General features: G+C 44.3%; 1 protein-coding gene across 3 annotated transcripts in view; it reads right to left on the bottom strand.

Moving 5' to 3' along the window:
* Positions 1–442: 442 nt before the first annotated feature.
* Positions 443–15,875, bottom strand: part of VDAC1 (voltage-dependent anion channel 1) — a 25,138-nt gene continuing 9,705 nt past the window's right edge. For 2 of the 3 annotated variants that reach the window (XM_011969235.1, XM_011969236.1), the window contains 4 exons: positions 9,527–9,754; positions 4,404–4,554; positions 2,310–2,367; positions 443–1,389 (listed from right to left, as the gene is read on the bottom strand). In XM_011969235.1, the coding sequence (XP_011824625.1) occupies positions 1,298–1,389; positions 2,310–2,367; positions 4,404–4,554; positions 9,527–9,754 (529 nt within the window). In that variant the 3' untranslated portion in view covers positions 443–1,297. Of the gene's footprint in view, positions 1,390–2,309; positions 2,368–4,393; positions 4,555–9,526; positions 9,755–15,875 lie in introns of those variants that run through there. The other variant, XM_011969237.1, reaches the window with a different exon arrangement.

Here is a 15,875-nt window from a genome sequence, read left to right as displayed (position 1 = left end):
GTTTCTGGCTTTGGCGATGTAGGGGACCACGTGGCAAGGAATGCTGGTGTCCTCTAAGCATTGAGAGTGCCCCAGCCAACAAAGAAATAGGGACTTCTATCCTACAACTGAAAATAACTGAATTCCACCACAACGCTGTAAGCCTGGAAGAGGACGCCAAGCCCCTAGATAAAATGAGAAGACAGCCTAGTCGACACCCTAATTTCAGCATCGTGAGAACCTAAGCAGAGCCCAGGTAGGCATGCATACCTGCCTGGCTTCGACCTGCAGAACTGTAAAATAAATGAGTGTTGTTTTAAGCAGCTAAATTTATGGTAATCTGTAATACAGCGAGTGAAAACGAATAATATATAATACATACACAGAGCATGGAGACAAAAAACAAATCTAAATAAATGCCCTGTTTATTTATATTTTATTAATAAAGACAACAGAAGGAGGATGAGGTTTCAATATTTTATTCAAGTTTCTTTTAAGTGATGTTAATTACAGCATTTGAAGGGGAGGATCTAATTCCACACAAAATGGAAGACTCTAAAATGTACCCATTAAACTGCTAAAAAACAAATTGAGTGGTGAGAATACAACAGAAGTCCAATTTAGATTCTGAGTGTTGTCACCATGTGATTACGATCACACAGACACTTCCAAGCTTATAGCTGGAGCTCCTGGAAGCTATTTCATACTCTGGTGCAAGGGCAAAAAAAACACAACACAAGAAGGAATAAGTCCTGAATTATTGGCTTCATCACATCCACCTTCTCCACCCCAAAATGGCACAAAAGAAACAGTGACCACACCCTGCAGACCTTTTGGTGTAAAAGAGGTGACGATGAACTGGGGTGGGAACAGGTCATGAAGATCTGTCCAAAAAAGTCCCATTCAGGTGAGTTTGTACACACCATCAAGCAGCGAGCCTCTCATCAATTAGGGTTAGGAAACCAAGGTTCGATTCTCAGGAAATCACAATTTCATTCATTTACTCAATATGAATTTACAAAGTGCCTACATACTATCAGCTTCCACTTGCAGTCATTTCTAGATAAAAAAGAAATCTGGCATCTCAAAGGGGCCACCAAGCTCCCCCCGAGTCTACCACTGAAAGGACCTTTTTTGGAAATGGGTTTCTTCTGTACCTCTGGAAGGGTAACATCTTAAAGCTGAATCATCTTTAACCTGGAGGGCTAACATATTTAGCAATACTTGCATCCCAGACATACAACATTAAGATACACTAAATTCTGAAGGTAGCTATGCTGCAAAATAGTTTAAAATTAAACAATTGTACAGTATTCATTTATGCTTGAAATTCCAGTCCTAGACCAAGCTTGTGGCCACCAGCATTGACGTTCTTGCCATCCAGAAGAGCTGACAGTGTCAGTTTGATACCTGCAGGGAGAAAAATGAGGGAGAGGAAAGGAGGAGGAATGGAGGAAAGAAATGACAAGAAAGATTAACAACAAATTCAGAACCTGTTCCAGATATTATCAGCAGGGTCCACATGGCCCTTCAATCCTTGTTACTTAGCACTATCTGACCAACAGGTATCCTAGAGTGGGCTTATAAAACAACTAATTATCCCACCGCCCAGAGAGCCTACCCAAATCTACTTCTGGAACCCCACTTTCCCTTTTCCTCTCACTGTTCCCCTGGTACAATTAGTCTCTAGTACTGGTAGCATACAGTAAGCTTCTTTGGCAATCATCCCTTTAAATGAAACCTCAATCCTGAATCCAACCTAAGGTCTTACATGTTCATGTTCAGTGTACACACATGGGTAGTGTGCACGCACATCCACAGATGCACACAACAAACTGACCTTCCCTGGAATAACCTGATTCAGGAAGTAGCTGGTAATCTTAGATTTCCAGGGTTCAAAGGTGGTTATATGCTAGAACTAGAATACATCATGGACTGGCCTAGCCAACTGTGCAGAGGAAACCTGCAAACCACTTTTCCTATTTCTTTGTCTTTTTACAGTGGGACTGATTTATAAGTTAGTTTTGAGAATCTGCCAGAAATAAGTATCAAGCATTATGTACACATTGGAAAAAAGGACGGAAGAAAATAGCAAAGAATATATGTTAGCCTCAGCCTTTTTCCTCCTGCTTGCCACATCTCATATTCTCCAAATGTTTTATAATGACCCCATACTCCTTTATAAACATTTAATTATACTTTATATATACCCATTTATATATACCCACTGTATTATATAAACATTTTATAAACAATGACATAAATCAGCAAACCAGCACCACAATTTTTTTTAAGACAAAGAACCGATTTCACACACAAGCAACACATACCTGGCTTTAGAGTCTGAGTGTATCCTAACCCTATCAGGCTGGAGTTGTTCACTTTAGCCTAGTCAAGGAAATGACAAAACAGAGAAAACATTAAGTATAATACTTTGCGCTTCCATCTCCAAAATTAATAAGAGCTTTTTAGTCAACCAACCTTTGACTTCAGAATCAAATTTTTTTATGACCATCTTGTTCACGAGATTCATTAAATTCAATACAAAATATATCAATTTTAGGTGCATACTTTCCTGTTCAAATGGTGTTCTGAGATCTGACACCCCTCATAAGAACAAAGCAGAGAGAAGGAAGGCCTCTTAGGGGCCCATGTCCTTTTGCTCATATAAATAATGAGGCTCCTTTTCTGTTGCTTTTAAGTGCCTGTTAAAGGAGCCAAATTCGGTTCTAGTTTAGGAGACTTAAAATGGGCTGTCCATAAATTACAGAAATCAGTACAGACACCATTCTGCAACATGAGATTCCCTCATTCCACCCCAAAGAGATACAACCTCCAGTGCCCTGTGACAAGAGAAATGAGCCCAATAGGATTTACTGCAAAAACTGGGAAGTAGTTTGAGGGCCTGTGAGCAATGCCAGAGAGTCTGCAAGATGCCAACTGACTATTGATTTCTTAATATGCAATGCAGGAGCTGAAAAGGAGAATGAAAAGTGGGGGGTGGGGGGAATTATCAATTAGAACCCTAGATTTCAGAGTGCCCCTTTTAACAGTCTGCTTTATAGAACAGGAACTGGTATTAATGGAAGAGGCTCAACAGTAAGCCAGTCTGGCTCAAATCCAGTCCCCAGCACTTTCCTGGTGTGTTCCTTTGGGCAAGTTACTCACCTTTCTAAGCTTCTAGTTCCTCATCTGTAAAAACAGAGATGATTGGGTGGGGGCCATGGCTCATGCCTGTAATCCCAGCATTTTGGGAGGCCGAGGCAGGCAGATCACCTGAGGTCAGGAGTTCGAGACCAGCCTGACCAACATGGTGAAACCCTATCTATACTAAAAATACAAAAACTAGCCAGGTGTGGTGGTAGGTGCCTGTGGTCCCAGCTACATGGGAGGCTGAGGCAGAAGAATCACTTGAACCTGGGGGACAGAGGTTGCGCAGTGAACTGAGATCGTGCCACTTGCACTCCAGCCTGGGCAACAGAGGGAGACACCGTCTCAAAAAAAAAAAAAAAAACAGAGATGATTGGCCACGAATGGTGGCTCATGCCTGTAATCCCAACAACATTTGGGAGGTTGAGCTCGGAGGACAGCTTGAGCCCAGGAGTTTGAGACCAGCCCAGGCAACAGAGCAAGACACTGTCTCTACTAAAAAAATTTTTAATTAGCCAGGCATGGTGGTGTGCCTGTAGTCCCAGCTACCTGGGAAGCTGAGGTGGCAGGATTACTTGAGCACAGGACGTTGAGGCTGCAGTGAGCTGTAATTACACCACTGCATCCAACCTGGGCAACTAAGCAAGACTCTGTCTCAAAAAAACAAGAAATAAAAAAACCCAGAGATTATTAAAAAAACAAAGCACCTATTTCAAATGGGATTAAACACAGTAGTCTATACATAAAAGGCTCTGCACAGTGCCTGGTACCCATAAGAAGTACTAGTGGTATGATCACTGTACTCATTTGGAACTCTTTTCAAAGTGAGAACATCTCTCACTTTGTTTTTGTTTTTTGAGACAGAGTCTTTTTTTTTTTTGAGATGGAGTCTCGCTCTGTCACCCAGGCTGGAGTGCAGTGGCACGATCTCGGCTCACTGCAACCTCCGCCTCCCGGGTTCAAGCAATTCTCCTGCCTCAGCCTCCCGAGTAGCTGGGATTACAGGCGCCTGCCACCACACCCGGCTAATTTTTGTAGTTTTAGTAGAGACGGGGTTTTGCCATGTTGGCCAGGCTGGTCTCAGACTCCCGACCTCAAGTGATCTGCCTGCCTTGGCCTCCCAAAGTGCTGGGATTACAGGCGTGAGCCACCGCACGCAGCAGCATCTCTCACTTTGAATAAGCTGAAGCACAGCACTCCAGCAAACCTGAAGGACTCCAATGTAAAGAGCAGATGGGCCTGCCTGTGAGATGCGTGATTCCACAGATACCCACCGAGAAGCAGGCGTCAGGGTCAATCTGATACTTGGCTGCTATTCCGAAGCGCGTGTTACTGTTTCCTGCCGTCCAGGCGAGATTGACAGCGGTCTCCAACTTCTTGTTCACTTTCTGGTAAATAGAGCCGCCAAACTCTGTCCCGTCATTCCTGCAAACAAGCACAGCACAGATGCTGAGCTTCCCAGGGAGGCGAGCTGCAGCCCAGACAGATCCACCCAAGTCTCCCAGAAGACAGGGATGCCAGAAACGGACTGAACCAATACTGGTATTAAGGGAAGTCAGAAGTTCACCAAATTTCACAAAACAGGCACTAAATTACAGGAAGTCTGATAAGTATAGAACAGGCACCTGGCCAGGCACACTGGCTCACGCCTGTAATTCCAGCACTTTGGGAGGCCAAGACGGGCAGATCACTTGAGGTCAGGAGTTTGAGACCAGCCTGGCCAACATGGTGAAACCCTGTCTCTACTAAAAATACAAAAATTGGCTGGGCTGGTGCCACACGCTTGTAATCCCAGCTACTCAGGAGGCTGAGGCAGGAGAATTGCTTGAACCCGGGAGGCAGAGGTTGCAGTGAGCCGAGATTATGCCACTGCACTCCAGCCTGGGTGACAGAGCAAGACCTTGTCTCAAACAAAAAAAGAAAAAGCCGGGGAAGAAGGGGCACATGGTGACTCATGCCTGTAATCCTAGCATTTTGAGAGGCCGAGGCAAGAGGACCGCTTGAGCCCATGATGTAGCTTGGGCAACACAGCAAGATCCTGTCTCTCTAACGAAAAAAAAAAAAAGAAAAAGAAAAGAAGCAGGCCAGGCGAGGTGGCTCACGCCTATAATTCCAGCACTTTGGGAGGCCAAGGCGGGTGGATCACGAGGTCAGGAGATCGAGACCATCCTGACTAACACAGTGAAACCCTGCCTCTACTAAAAATACAAAAAATTAGCCGGGCATGGTGGCGGGCGCCTGTAGTCCCAGCTACTCGGGAGGCTGAGGCAGGAGAATGGAATGAACCCAGGTGGCAGAGCTTGCAGTGAGCCGAGATCACACCACTGCACTCCAGCCTGGGTGACAGGGCGAGACTCCGTCTCAAAAAAAAAAAAAAAAGAAAGAAAAGCAGCAAGTAGAGCACTGAGATTCTTAGGGATTTATTTTTACTGCTACTGATGTTATTACTTTTATAAATGATTCTACCAGAAAAATGGCACAGAAGTCCGGGTACAGTGGCTCATGCCTATAATCCCAGCACTTTGGGAGGGGAAGGCAGGCGGATCATTTGAGGTCAGGAGTTCAAGACCAGCCTGGCTAAGATGATGAAACACTGTCTCTACTAAAAACATAAAAATTAGCTAGGCATGGTGGCGGGCGCCTGTAATCCCAGCAACCTGAGAGACTGAGGCAGGAGAATCATCTGAACCCAGGAGACAGAGGTTGCAGTGAGCTGAGATCATACCACTGCACTCCAGTCTGGGCAACAGAGACTCTGGCTCAAAAAATAAAAATAAAAATAAAAAATGGTATGGAAAGAAGAAAATGAGAAAAGAACACAGCCAGAAATGGCAAGAAAGGCAGGGCTGCACATATGCCTCAGAAGGCAAGTTAGAGCCCGTGGCACAACCTGCTGCAGCCACTGCTGGGGAGATACGGTTGGCACTGACCCAGCCTCTTGGAGGAGCAGCACTTCAAAAGAGCTTAATCCACAATTCATCTCGTCCACCTGTGCACACTCCTCACCCATGCTGCAACATCTAAGGTCCCAGCAGGATTTGAAAGGGAGCTTTTTGCTACATCATAAAATGCCTCGCTCTTTCAGAAACATTCAGAATGAAACCCCAGCTGGTCAAGCTCCCTCCTCTCTTACAAACACACTGAATGATTCCAGTTGCTGGGAATATTCTTTTCCCTTCTTCAGTCATTCAAATTCTCCTCTTCCTCTTTGGGGGCCCTGCTTAAGCTCTCAGAATTTGAAAGTCTGCCCCACCCAGCTGAACAGCCTATACAAACTCTGCAGTCACTGCCACCACTAAAAAAGCCAGCTCAGAGAGTCTACACTTTGTCCTCTGTCGGGCTGGGGTCTGCACAGATCATTTACTGTCTCTCATTACTGCTTTCAGATTGTTGTTTATATGCACAGTGCATACTGGTGCCTGGTCAGAAGCAACCTTCTCCACAGAGGGAACCACAGAAAACAAAAACAGTTAAAGTGGCTGCCACTGGGGAGGTGGGATGAGCAGGCTGAGGCAGGCTGGAATCACTGCTTTTCATAAGCCCATCTGTACTGTTTGATTTTACAACCATGGGCTCAGACTCCTTTGATTAAAAAAATTAAGAAAAATTTTAATGCTGCAATTTTTTAAAAAGGAATGACCATCCCCCTTGCATTAGATGGTCTTCAAGCCTGCCTAAACCCTCTCAAACATCTTTAACATGAAATCATTGTCTGAGTTCTGCCTCATAATTGTGGGCATTTCCAGTGGAAATGGCATTGGTAACTGTGCGTCACAGCCAATGTACTTTGGAATGCAGCAAAGGGCTTCAGGACCTAAGAAAAAAAACTCTAGTTTTCACAAGACACTCTCCCTAAATTACAGAATACATTCTAAATTTTTTTTTCCCTGAGATGGGATCTTGCTCTGTTGCCCAGGCTGGAGAGCAGTGGCAAAATCATAGCTCACTGCAACCTCAAACTCCTGGGCTCAAGTGATCACAGGCATGTTGCCACCATGCCCAGCTAATTTTTAAAAATGTTCTTAGAGACACAGTATTTCTGTTTCCCAGGCTGGTTCCAAACTCCTGGCCTCAAGTGATCCTCCCGCCTCAGCCTCCCGAGTAGCTGGGATTACACATATGAGCCACACATTGTAAATTCTCGCTTCCCCATGAAATTCAGCGAGACAGACATTATGCTTCTAGAAAGTACAGGGAGACCCAGGCACTGCCTGATTCACAGGGAATCCTGTCTTCTTTAGACAGCCCAAGTATGCTACGATAAAACAGCAGCCTGTCAAAAATAACAGATTTTTAATGACTTTAGTAATATATTCAATTGGGGAAGTTTCTTGGGCTTACATGTTTTTAAAAAGGCCAGACTTTTCAGAATATCCCAAAACCAGGAACACAATATTGCCTTCCTATACAGAGCTTTCAAAACCATAAACAAGAGGCCAGACGCAGTGGCTCACGCCTGTAATCTGTAATCCCAGCACTTTGGGAGGCCAAAGCAGGCAGATCGCTTGAGCTCACGAGTTCAAGAACAACCTGGGCAACATGGCGAAATCCTGCCTCTACAAAAAATACAAAAAGTAGCCAGGTGTGGTGGTGTGCACCTGTAGTCCCAGCTACTTGCAAGGCTGAGGCGGGAGAATCACTTGATCCTGGGAGGCAGAGGCTGCAGAGATCGTGCCACTGCACTCCAGTCTGAGTGAGAGAGCAAGAACCTGTCACCAAAAAATAATAATAATAAATAAACAGCTGGAACTGTTCAAATTCATCTATATGAAGCACAAAGACTTTCTGTTATGCATCTGGGCCCCTGCAAGCACCAGGGCAACCCAGATGAGTTGTGTCAGCTGCCTTCACACTGGTTCCAAAAATAAACCATACCCACTTGTTGCTTATTAAAAATGTTGAAGCTTAGATATGTGGGGGAAATGGCTAACAGCCATTGTTCCTCCTAGAATTGGTGCCAATGCCCAATTTTAAACCAAGGAAAAAACTTCCCATGCCAATCAGAATTCTACATTCAAAAACATTTCTACGCATGTGGTATGTTTCCTATAGCTTTTTTGTATGTTTCACCTTTTCTTAATTAAACATACAATAACATTGATATTTTCTTCTTTTTTTTTTTTTTTGAGATGGAGTCTCGCTCTGTTGCCCAGGCTGCAGTGCAGTGATGTGATTTCAGCTCAATGCAACCTCCATCTCCCAGGTTCAGGCAATTCTCTGCCTCAGCCTCCTGAGTAGCTGGGATTACAGGCACCCACCACCACGCCCAGCTAATTTTTGTATTTTTAGTAGAGATGGGGTTTCACCTTCTTGGCCAGGCTGGTCTTGAACTCCTGACCTCGTGATCCACCTGCCTCGGACTCCCAGAGTGCTGGGATTACAGGCGTGAGCCACCGCACCCGGCCAAAATGGATATTTTCTTGGTATACATTTTTATGAATTTTAACACACATACACAGATTAATGTAACCATGACCACAGTCAGGATATAGAACAGTTCCCTCCCCCAAACTCCCTCAATCACCACTTTGTAGTCATACCCTCCCCAGCCCCTGCCAACCACTAGATTGTCCATCTCTATAGTTTTCCTGTGACTTTTTAGCTGTAACAGATTCCAAATTAATGATAAAAATTCCTCAAAAAATTTATTAATGGAAATAATATTAGTTTACACATTAATACCATTGATTTGCCTTAAGAAGTTACTTCTTTAGTGACCTCTAGTGGAAAGAAAGAAACATGGTAACTCTGCACCCAGCTTGTGCCTGTCACAGGTTAATTCCTCATGAAACTGAATAAAACAAGGTTTATGATAAAACAAGATCCATGAACGAAATGTGTTTCCCTTAACCTAAATCATCAATCTACTTCAGTTCTCAAGGGGCTCTCTCCTAACCTATAATCACTGTTTCCCTTCACCATACTGTCCAATAGTTACTTTTACATGTTTCACTGTACAGAGAAGATACTTTGTAACTCAGACAATCAGCTCCTAAATTTGTCTACCATGTCTACATGTCATCAAGCCCAGCAGGCTAATCCTCAGGCATTAGACAGAGAAAGAGCGCTGAGAGCTGTTTTGTTAACTAAAACAAAAACTGCAGGGAATGGACACGCTCTGGACTGACACCATGTCCCTGCTGTAATTAATCAGCCACTTTGTGTACCTGTGGCAATATTTACTGTTCGTAGAGTGGAAAGGATCTAAGACACTCTAGGAAATGGGTAAGTGGGAAACAAATGATAGCAGCAGGCCATCTGGCTCATCTAATGCCAACAAACTCACTTTACAGTGGTTAAAAATTGGGCTTTCTTTTAAAAAAAATAATGAACGCGATCCCCTTATCACACACACTCCAACCCCACCCCTCACCCTGCTGTCCCCATGTACACTTACACATTAGTGTGAAGCTGGAATTCATCAGTCTTGTAGCCAACTGCAAAGTTGCTCTGGGTCACTCGGGATTTTGCAGTCTCAAAATTCATCTGGTAGCCAGCCAGCCAGCCCTCGTAACCCAGCACTAGAGCACCCCGGATGGAAGGTCCAGCAATGTCGAAATCCATGTCGCAGCCCAGGTTAATGTGCTCCCGCTTGTACCCTGTCTTAATTTTAGCATTTTTTTTCCTGAAGGAAAAGAAGTTGTATTAAGATCAGAAGCTAACTCACCTTGAAATGCCTTTTTTTTTTTTTTTAATCCTAGGTCAAATAAAGGAAGTGGGGTGGGGGTGAAGTCAGGGCTCCAGTTCTCCCTTAAGGCACTGCCGTACCACAATGAGCGGGATACAACCTCTCTTCCACGGGGACCCAGTGTGCAGAAACCCCACACTAATGAAGTGAGAACACAGACAGGAAAAGCCTGGAAAATAAATACAAAGTAACTTCCTTGTCCTATCCTCTTTGTATGCTTAATGTAGCAGCCTACACAGGCATTCATTAGGTAGAAAGCCACCATGTAATTATGAGACAGATGCATCTTTGATATTTTCCAAACCTGGGGAAAAGATTTATCTGTCATGAAGACAGCTACCTAAATAGCAGCTTTTAAAGAGACGGTTATCTTCTTACTCTGTGGCTCACACAGTTAAGTAAGGAAACATAGGCTATGTTCCTTCCTTCTAAGTGAATACAACAGTAAAATGGATTTCAATTACATATTCATGAGACCCCAATGAGTACATATTTCAGAGAACCGGGTACTGATATAGAACCTGGAACTCTGCAGACATGGGGGCCAGGAAGTGTTAGTTAGTCAGACAGTACCCCAGGTCCAACCTGATGATATCAGATGTGAGTCTATAAGCAGTTCAGTGTCTGTACTGCCTGTTCCTCAAGACCCAGCATGCCCTAGGAAAAGCAGGTGAATAGTGTTACCTGCAGACCTATTATTACCATGTCTTTTACCAGAAGTACCCACTGGAGAACAAGATCACATCGAACAAATAAAACATGGGCCATTTTTATCTGATTGTTTCTATCATTCAGTTACAAGATCGACATCTCCCACAGGAAGCTGCATTCTCAGCAGAGACCACAGGAGGAACCAGATCCACTCAAGAGTCCCAAGGACTACACAGCACTGTTCACTTCTAGCTTTATTCACATTGAGATTAATGCTTCATCCTCAGCACCTAGACCATTTCCTCCTAAATGGAATCAGTGCTCCTTGGAGAAATGGCTGACTATAGATCTTAGGCAGGAGATGTACACAGTGACCTAAAACATCTATCAAAGCTATTGAAGACTACTGGGGTGGAGGCAAAAGGACTTACAAGCTAACCTGAAGAGGCTCCCAAGGGATTCAACAATGGAGCAATGTGAGCCTGAATAAGGAAAATATCAGCAAAAGGCTGAAACATATTAAACAATATGTTTATTCTAGGCATTATAATGACACTCAGGGCCGGGCGCGGTGGCTCATGCCTGTAATTCCAGCACTTTGGGAGGCTGAGGCGGGTGGATCACGAGGTCAGGAGTTGGAGACCAGCCTGGCCAACATGGTAAAACACTGTCTCTACTAAAAATACAAAACTTAGCTGAGCGTGGTAGCAGGCATGTGTAATCCCAGCTACTCAGGAGCCTTAAGCAGGAGAATCGTTTCAACCCAGGAGGCAGAGGTTGCAGTGAGCCAAGATTGCGCCACCGTACTCCAGCCTGGGTAACAGAGTAAGACTCCATCTCAAAAAAATAAATAAATAAATAAATAATTATAATAACACTCAAATCACATAGCTGTCATCTTTAGAGACTAGAGAACCAACCTGTTATTTTAAAAACAGCAAGAGGCTGGGTGCGGTGGCTTACACCTATAATCCCAACACTTTAGGAGGCCGAGGCAGGTGGATCACCTGAGGTCAGGAGTTCAAAGCCAGCCTGGCCAACATGGCAAAACCCCATCTCTACTAAAAATACAAAAATTAGCTGGGCGTGGTGGCGCGCACCTGTAATCTCACCTACTCAGGAAGCTGAGGCAGGAGAATCACTTGAACCTGGGAGGTGGAGGTTGCAGTGAGCCAAGATCACACCACTGTACTCCAGCCTGGGTAGCAAGAATAAAATTCAGTCTCAAAAAAAAAAAAAAAATCATGAAACAATCATGTAAATTTGAAGAGACTAGAGATTTGACAATATTAAAAACGATCCGCCAGGCGCAGTGGCTCATGCCTGTAATCCCAGCACTTTGGGAGGCCAAGGCAGGTGGATCACCTGAGGTCGGGAGTTCGAGACCAGCCTGACCAACACGGAGAAACCCCATCTCTACTAAAAATACAAAATTAGCCGGGTGTGGTGGCACATGCCTGTAATCCCAGCTACTCGGGAGGCTGAGGCAGGAGATTCACTTGAACCCGGGAGGCAGAGGTTGCAGTGAGCTGAGATTGCGCCATTGCACACCAGCCTGGGCAACAAGAGTGAAACTCCATCTTAAAAAAAAAAAAAAAGAAAAAAGAAAAAAAGAAATATCAACTTTTTTCAATATAATAATAATACCATGGTTATGCTCCTTTAAAATGGAATCTTGCCATTTAAAGATACATAATAAAATGCTTACAGATGAAATTATGTGCTGTTATTTATTTAAAATAATATGGGCATGGAGGAGTGCTATATTTATGGCTGTATAAATAAAACATGATTGGCCACAGGGTTGGTAACTATCAAAGCTGTGTGATAGGAATAGAATGAGGATTAAACATTTTTTTTGTATGTTTTTGTATGTTTCAAATTTCTCATTTAAAAAATAAATAAATAAAGGTTAAACATTCCAAATTCTCAATGAGACAAGAATTTTAGAGGTCGCAGTTGAAAATAAGGCCAACACCCACCTCCCAAGTGATGTAGGAAAATAGCCTGTTCCATGGCAAGAGTGACACCATCTTGAAGCAAAACCACCACTGATACAGTTTGTATGTTGTACCCTCTAAATCTTATGTTGAAATACAGTCCCCACTGTCGGACCTGCTGGGTGGTGATTAGATCATGGGGGTGGATCCCCCATGGATTGGTGCTGTCCTTGCAATAATGAGTTATCATGAGATCTGGTTGTTTGACTGTGGCACCTCCCGACGACTCTCTCTCTCTCGCTCCTGCTTTTGCCATGTGATGTGTCTGCTCCTGCTTCATCAATCACCATGACTAAAAGCTTCCTGAGGCCTTCCCAGAAGCCGAGCAGATGCCTGTGCTATGCTTGTACAGCCTGCAGAACCATGAGCCAACTGAACCTCTTTTCTTCATAAATTACCTATCCTCAGGTATTTTTTTCTTTTTTTGAGACATGGTCTCACTCTGTTGTCCAGGCGGGAGTGCAGTGGTGTGATCATGGTTCACTACAGCCCCTACCTCCTGAGCTCAGGTGATCCTCCCACCTCAGCCTCCCAGGCAGCTGGAACTGACTATAGGTGTGCACCACCACGCCCAGCTAGTGTGTGTGTGCCTGTGTGTGTAGACGGGGTTTCACCATGTTGCCTAGGCTGGACTCCAACTCCTGGGCTCAAGCAATCTGCCTGCCTCAGCCTCCGAAAATGCTGGGATTACAGGCATGAGTCACCTCGCCTGACCAGGTATTTCTTTAGAGCAATGCAAGAACAGCCTAATACAGCCATGACAACCAAGAAATACATCACAGACAATCCCATAAAAGAAACAATGCCAGCCAGGCACAGTGGCTCACACCTGTAACCCTAACACTTTTAGAGGCCAAGGCAGGTGGATCACTTGAGGTCAGGAGTTCAAGACCAGCCTGGAAAACATGGCAAAACTCCATCTCTACTAAAAATATAAAAAGTAGCTGGGTGTGGTGGCACGCACCTGTAGTCCCAGACACTCAGGAGGCTGAGGAAGGAGAATCGCTGGAACCCGGGAGGCAGAGGTTGCAGTGAGTCAAGATCATGCTTCTGCATTCCAGCCTGGGTGACAGAGTGAGACTCTGTCTCAAAAAAATAAATAAATAAAAATAAAAAAAGTAAAGATGCTTATCTAACTTCCCTGTGGTCACAAGTTTTGCAAGTTTTTTACAAGACGGTCTAAGACATGCACACGTCTTTACTCTAAAAGCTTGCTATATAAAGAATACTTTCTGGAGGATAAGTGCAAGGATCCACTGTCTCTTGGCTGCTTGAGACACTGCTTCTATTTGCAAGTCTCTATTAAATGTTTCTTTCCGAGAAACTGGATTTGTCAGTCTCTTTCTTTGGCTGCTCAGCTCCCTCAGCAGTTGGGTGGTAGGTGTGCACAGACCTGCTCACCAACAGAACAAGTGACAGTGAGACATGCCTTGGAACCTCAACTTTGTTTAAGTTACTTCTATACATTTTGGCAAGGTTTGAAGGAAAGGAGTAACAACTAAATTATCTCTCAATAAGAAAAATCCAAAACTGGTCAGGCGCAGTGGCTCACACTTGTAATCCCAGCACTCCAAGGGGGGCAGATCACTTGAGGTCAGGAGTTGGAGACCAGCCTAGCCAACATGGGAAAACCCTGTCTCTACTAAAAATACAAAAATTAGCAGGACATGGTGGCATGTGCCTGTAATCCCAGCTATTCAGGAGGCTGAGGCAGGAGAATTGCTTGAACCCGGGAGGTGGAAGTTGCAGTGAGCTGAAATTACGTCACTGTACTCCAGTCTGGGCGACAGAGTGAGACTGTCTCAACAAAAAAGAAAAAGAAACCTATCTTCATCTGCCTGCTCTCTGGGGAAAGAAGCCTGGGTTTCGAACAAGTATGTGATTGGCACCAGGCTGGTTGAGATGATTGATGATTAGACAGCTGTTGACAGGCTGACATTTAGAAAGGCAAAAAGACCAAGAAATATAAAATCACGCATCTTCTAACCATCTTCTTTTTTAATTTTTAATAAAAAGCTGCTGATGATCACAAACTATGATGCCTATGGCAGGGCCTCTGACCAGTGGTGTGCACCACCTGCACCAGTTTACATGGCACCCCCACCCACTGTCTCACTGGATTCTGGCCAGGGCCCACGATCCCCAAGAGAAAGGGCAGTGCTGGGGAGTGCTCAGGCTTCTCTCCAGGTCTCTTTCTAACACTGCACACTATGTCTGTGGAGTCTTCCTTTTTCAGATATTATTGGGATTTATTTTTAAGCTATTTCAACAGTAGTGCTAATTTGACAAGCACCCGAGAGAGGCCTGACTGATTTGTAGTTAACAAGCAAGCTTTATTTGTGGTAGATACTCAGTGTGGGTGCTGGTCCTTATTGAGGTCTGCAGCCTCATCCAGATGTGGTCTACACTCAGCTCCTCCTGGGAGCCAGGTGTTTTCCCAGGCTGTACCCTCAGTCACTTTGGAAAGCCAGCTTTCATTTCTAATCTCCATCATGCATCACCAGAACTTTCCTCAAATACCCAGTAGCAATATGTACACCTACCACCCAGAATTTTAGTTTAGTTTTTTTTTGTTTTTTTTTTTGAGACGGAGTCTTGCTCTGTCGCCCACATTGGAGTGCAGTGGTATGATCTCAGCTCACTGCAACATCCACCTCCTGGGTTCAAGCAATTCTCCTGCCTCAGCCTCCTGAGTAGCTGGGATTACAGGTGTGCGCCACCATAGCCAGCTAATTTTTGTATTTTTAATAAAGACAGGGTTTCACCAACGTTGGCCAGGCTGGTCTCAAACGCCTGTCCTCGTGATCCGCCTGCCTCGGCACACCAAAGTGCTGGGATTGCAGGCATGAGCCACCACACCAGGCCCACAATCTTAGTTTCTAAACATCATTCTCCAACATAAAGAACCAAGGTTCCTTGGAGAAATGGCAGACAGCAGGACTGGGGAAAAACAAGTACTAGATGAGCATCGTATATTTTCTGAAACCAGAAATAAAGACATGTTCTGAAAAATGACAGAGGTTTGTCAAAAAGCACACAAGATGTAGTCTCCCAAAGGCCATATCTGGGACAACTTGAGCAACAAAATAAATGACACTGTGGATTATAGCCCATAGATTAAATGTCCATGCATCTATACTAATATAAATAAATAATTGATTGAATAAATACATGGGAAAGAAGGAATAGCTCTTCCTTACAATAGAATACCAAGTAACAAGTGAAGGAAGGATGGCAATAGGAAATCACCATTTGAGGTCGGGTGTGGTGGCTCACACCTGTAATCCCAACATTTTGGGAGGCCAAGGTAGGCAGATCACTTGAGCTCAGGAATTCGAGAGCAGACTGAGCAACATGGTGAAACACTGTCTCTACCAAAAATATAAAAATCAGTCAGGGGTGGTGGC

The sequence above is a fragment of the Mandrillus leucophaeus genome, unplaced genomic scaffold, assembly GCF_000951045.1.
Source record: "Mandrillus leucophaeus isolate KB7577 unplaced genomic scaffold, Mleu.le_1.0 Scaffold88, whole genome shotgun sequence".
In the NCBI taxonomy this organism is placed as follows: domain Eukaryota; kingdom Metazoa; phylum Chordata; class Mammalia; order Primates; family Cercopithecidae; genus Mandrillus; species Mandrillus leucophaeus.
Note: the sequence above shows the minus strand (reverse complement) of the source record. Positions and strands in the feature narration are given on the sequence as shown.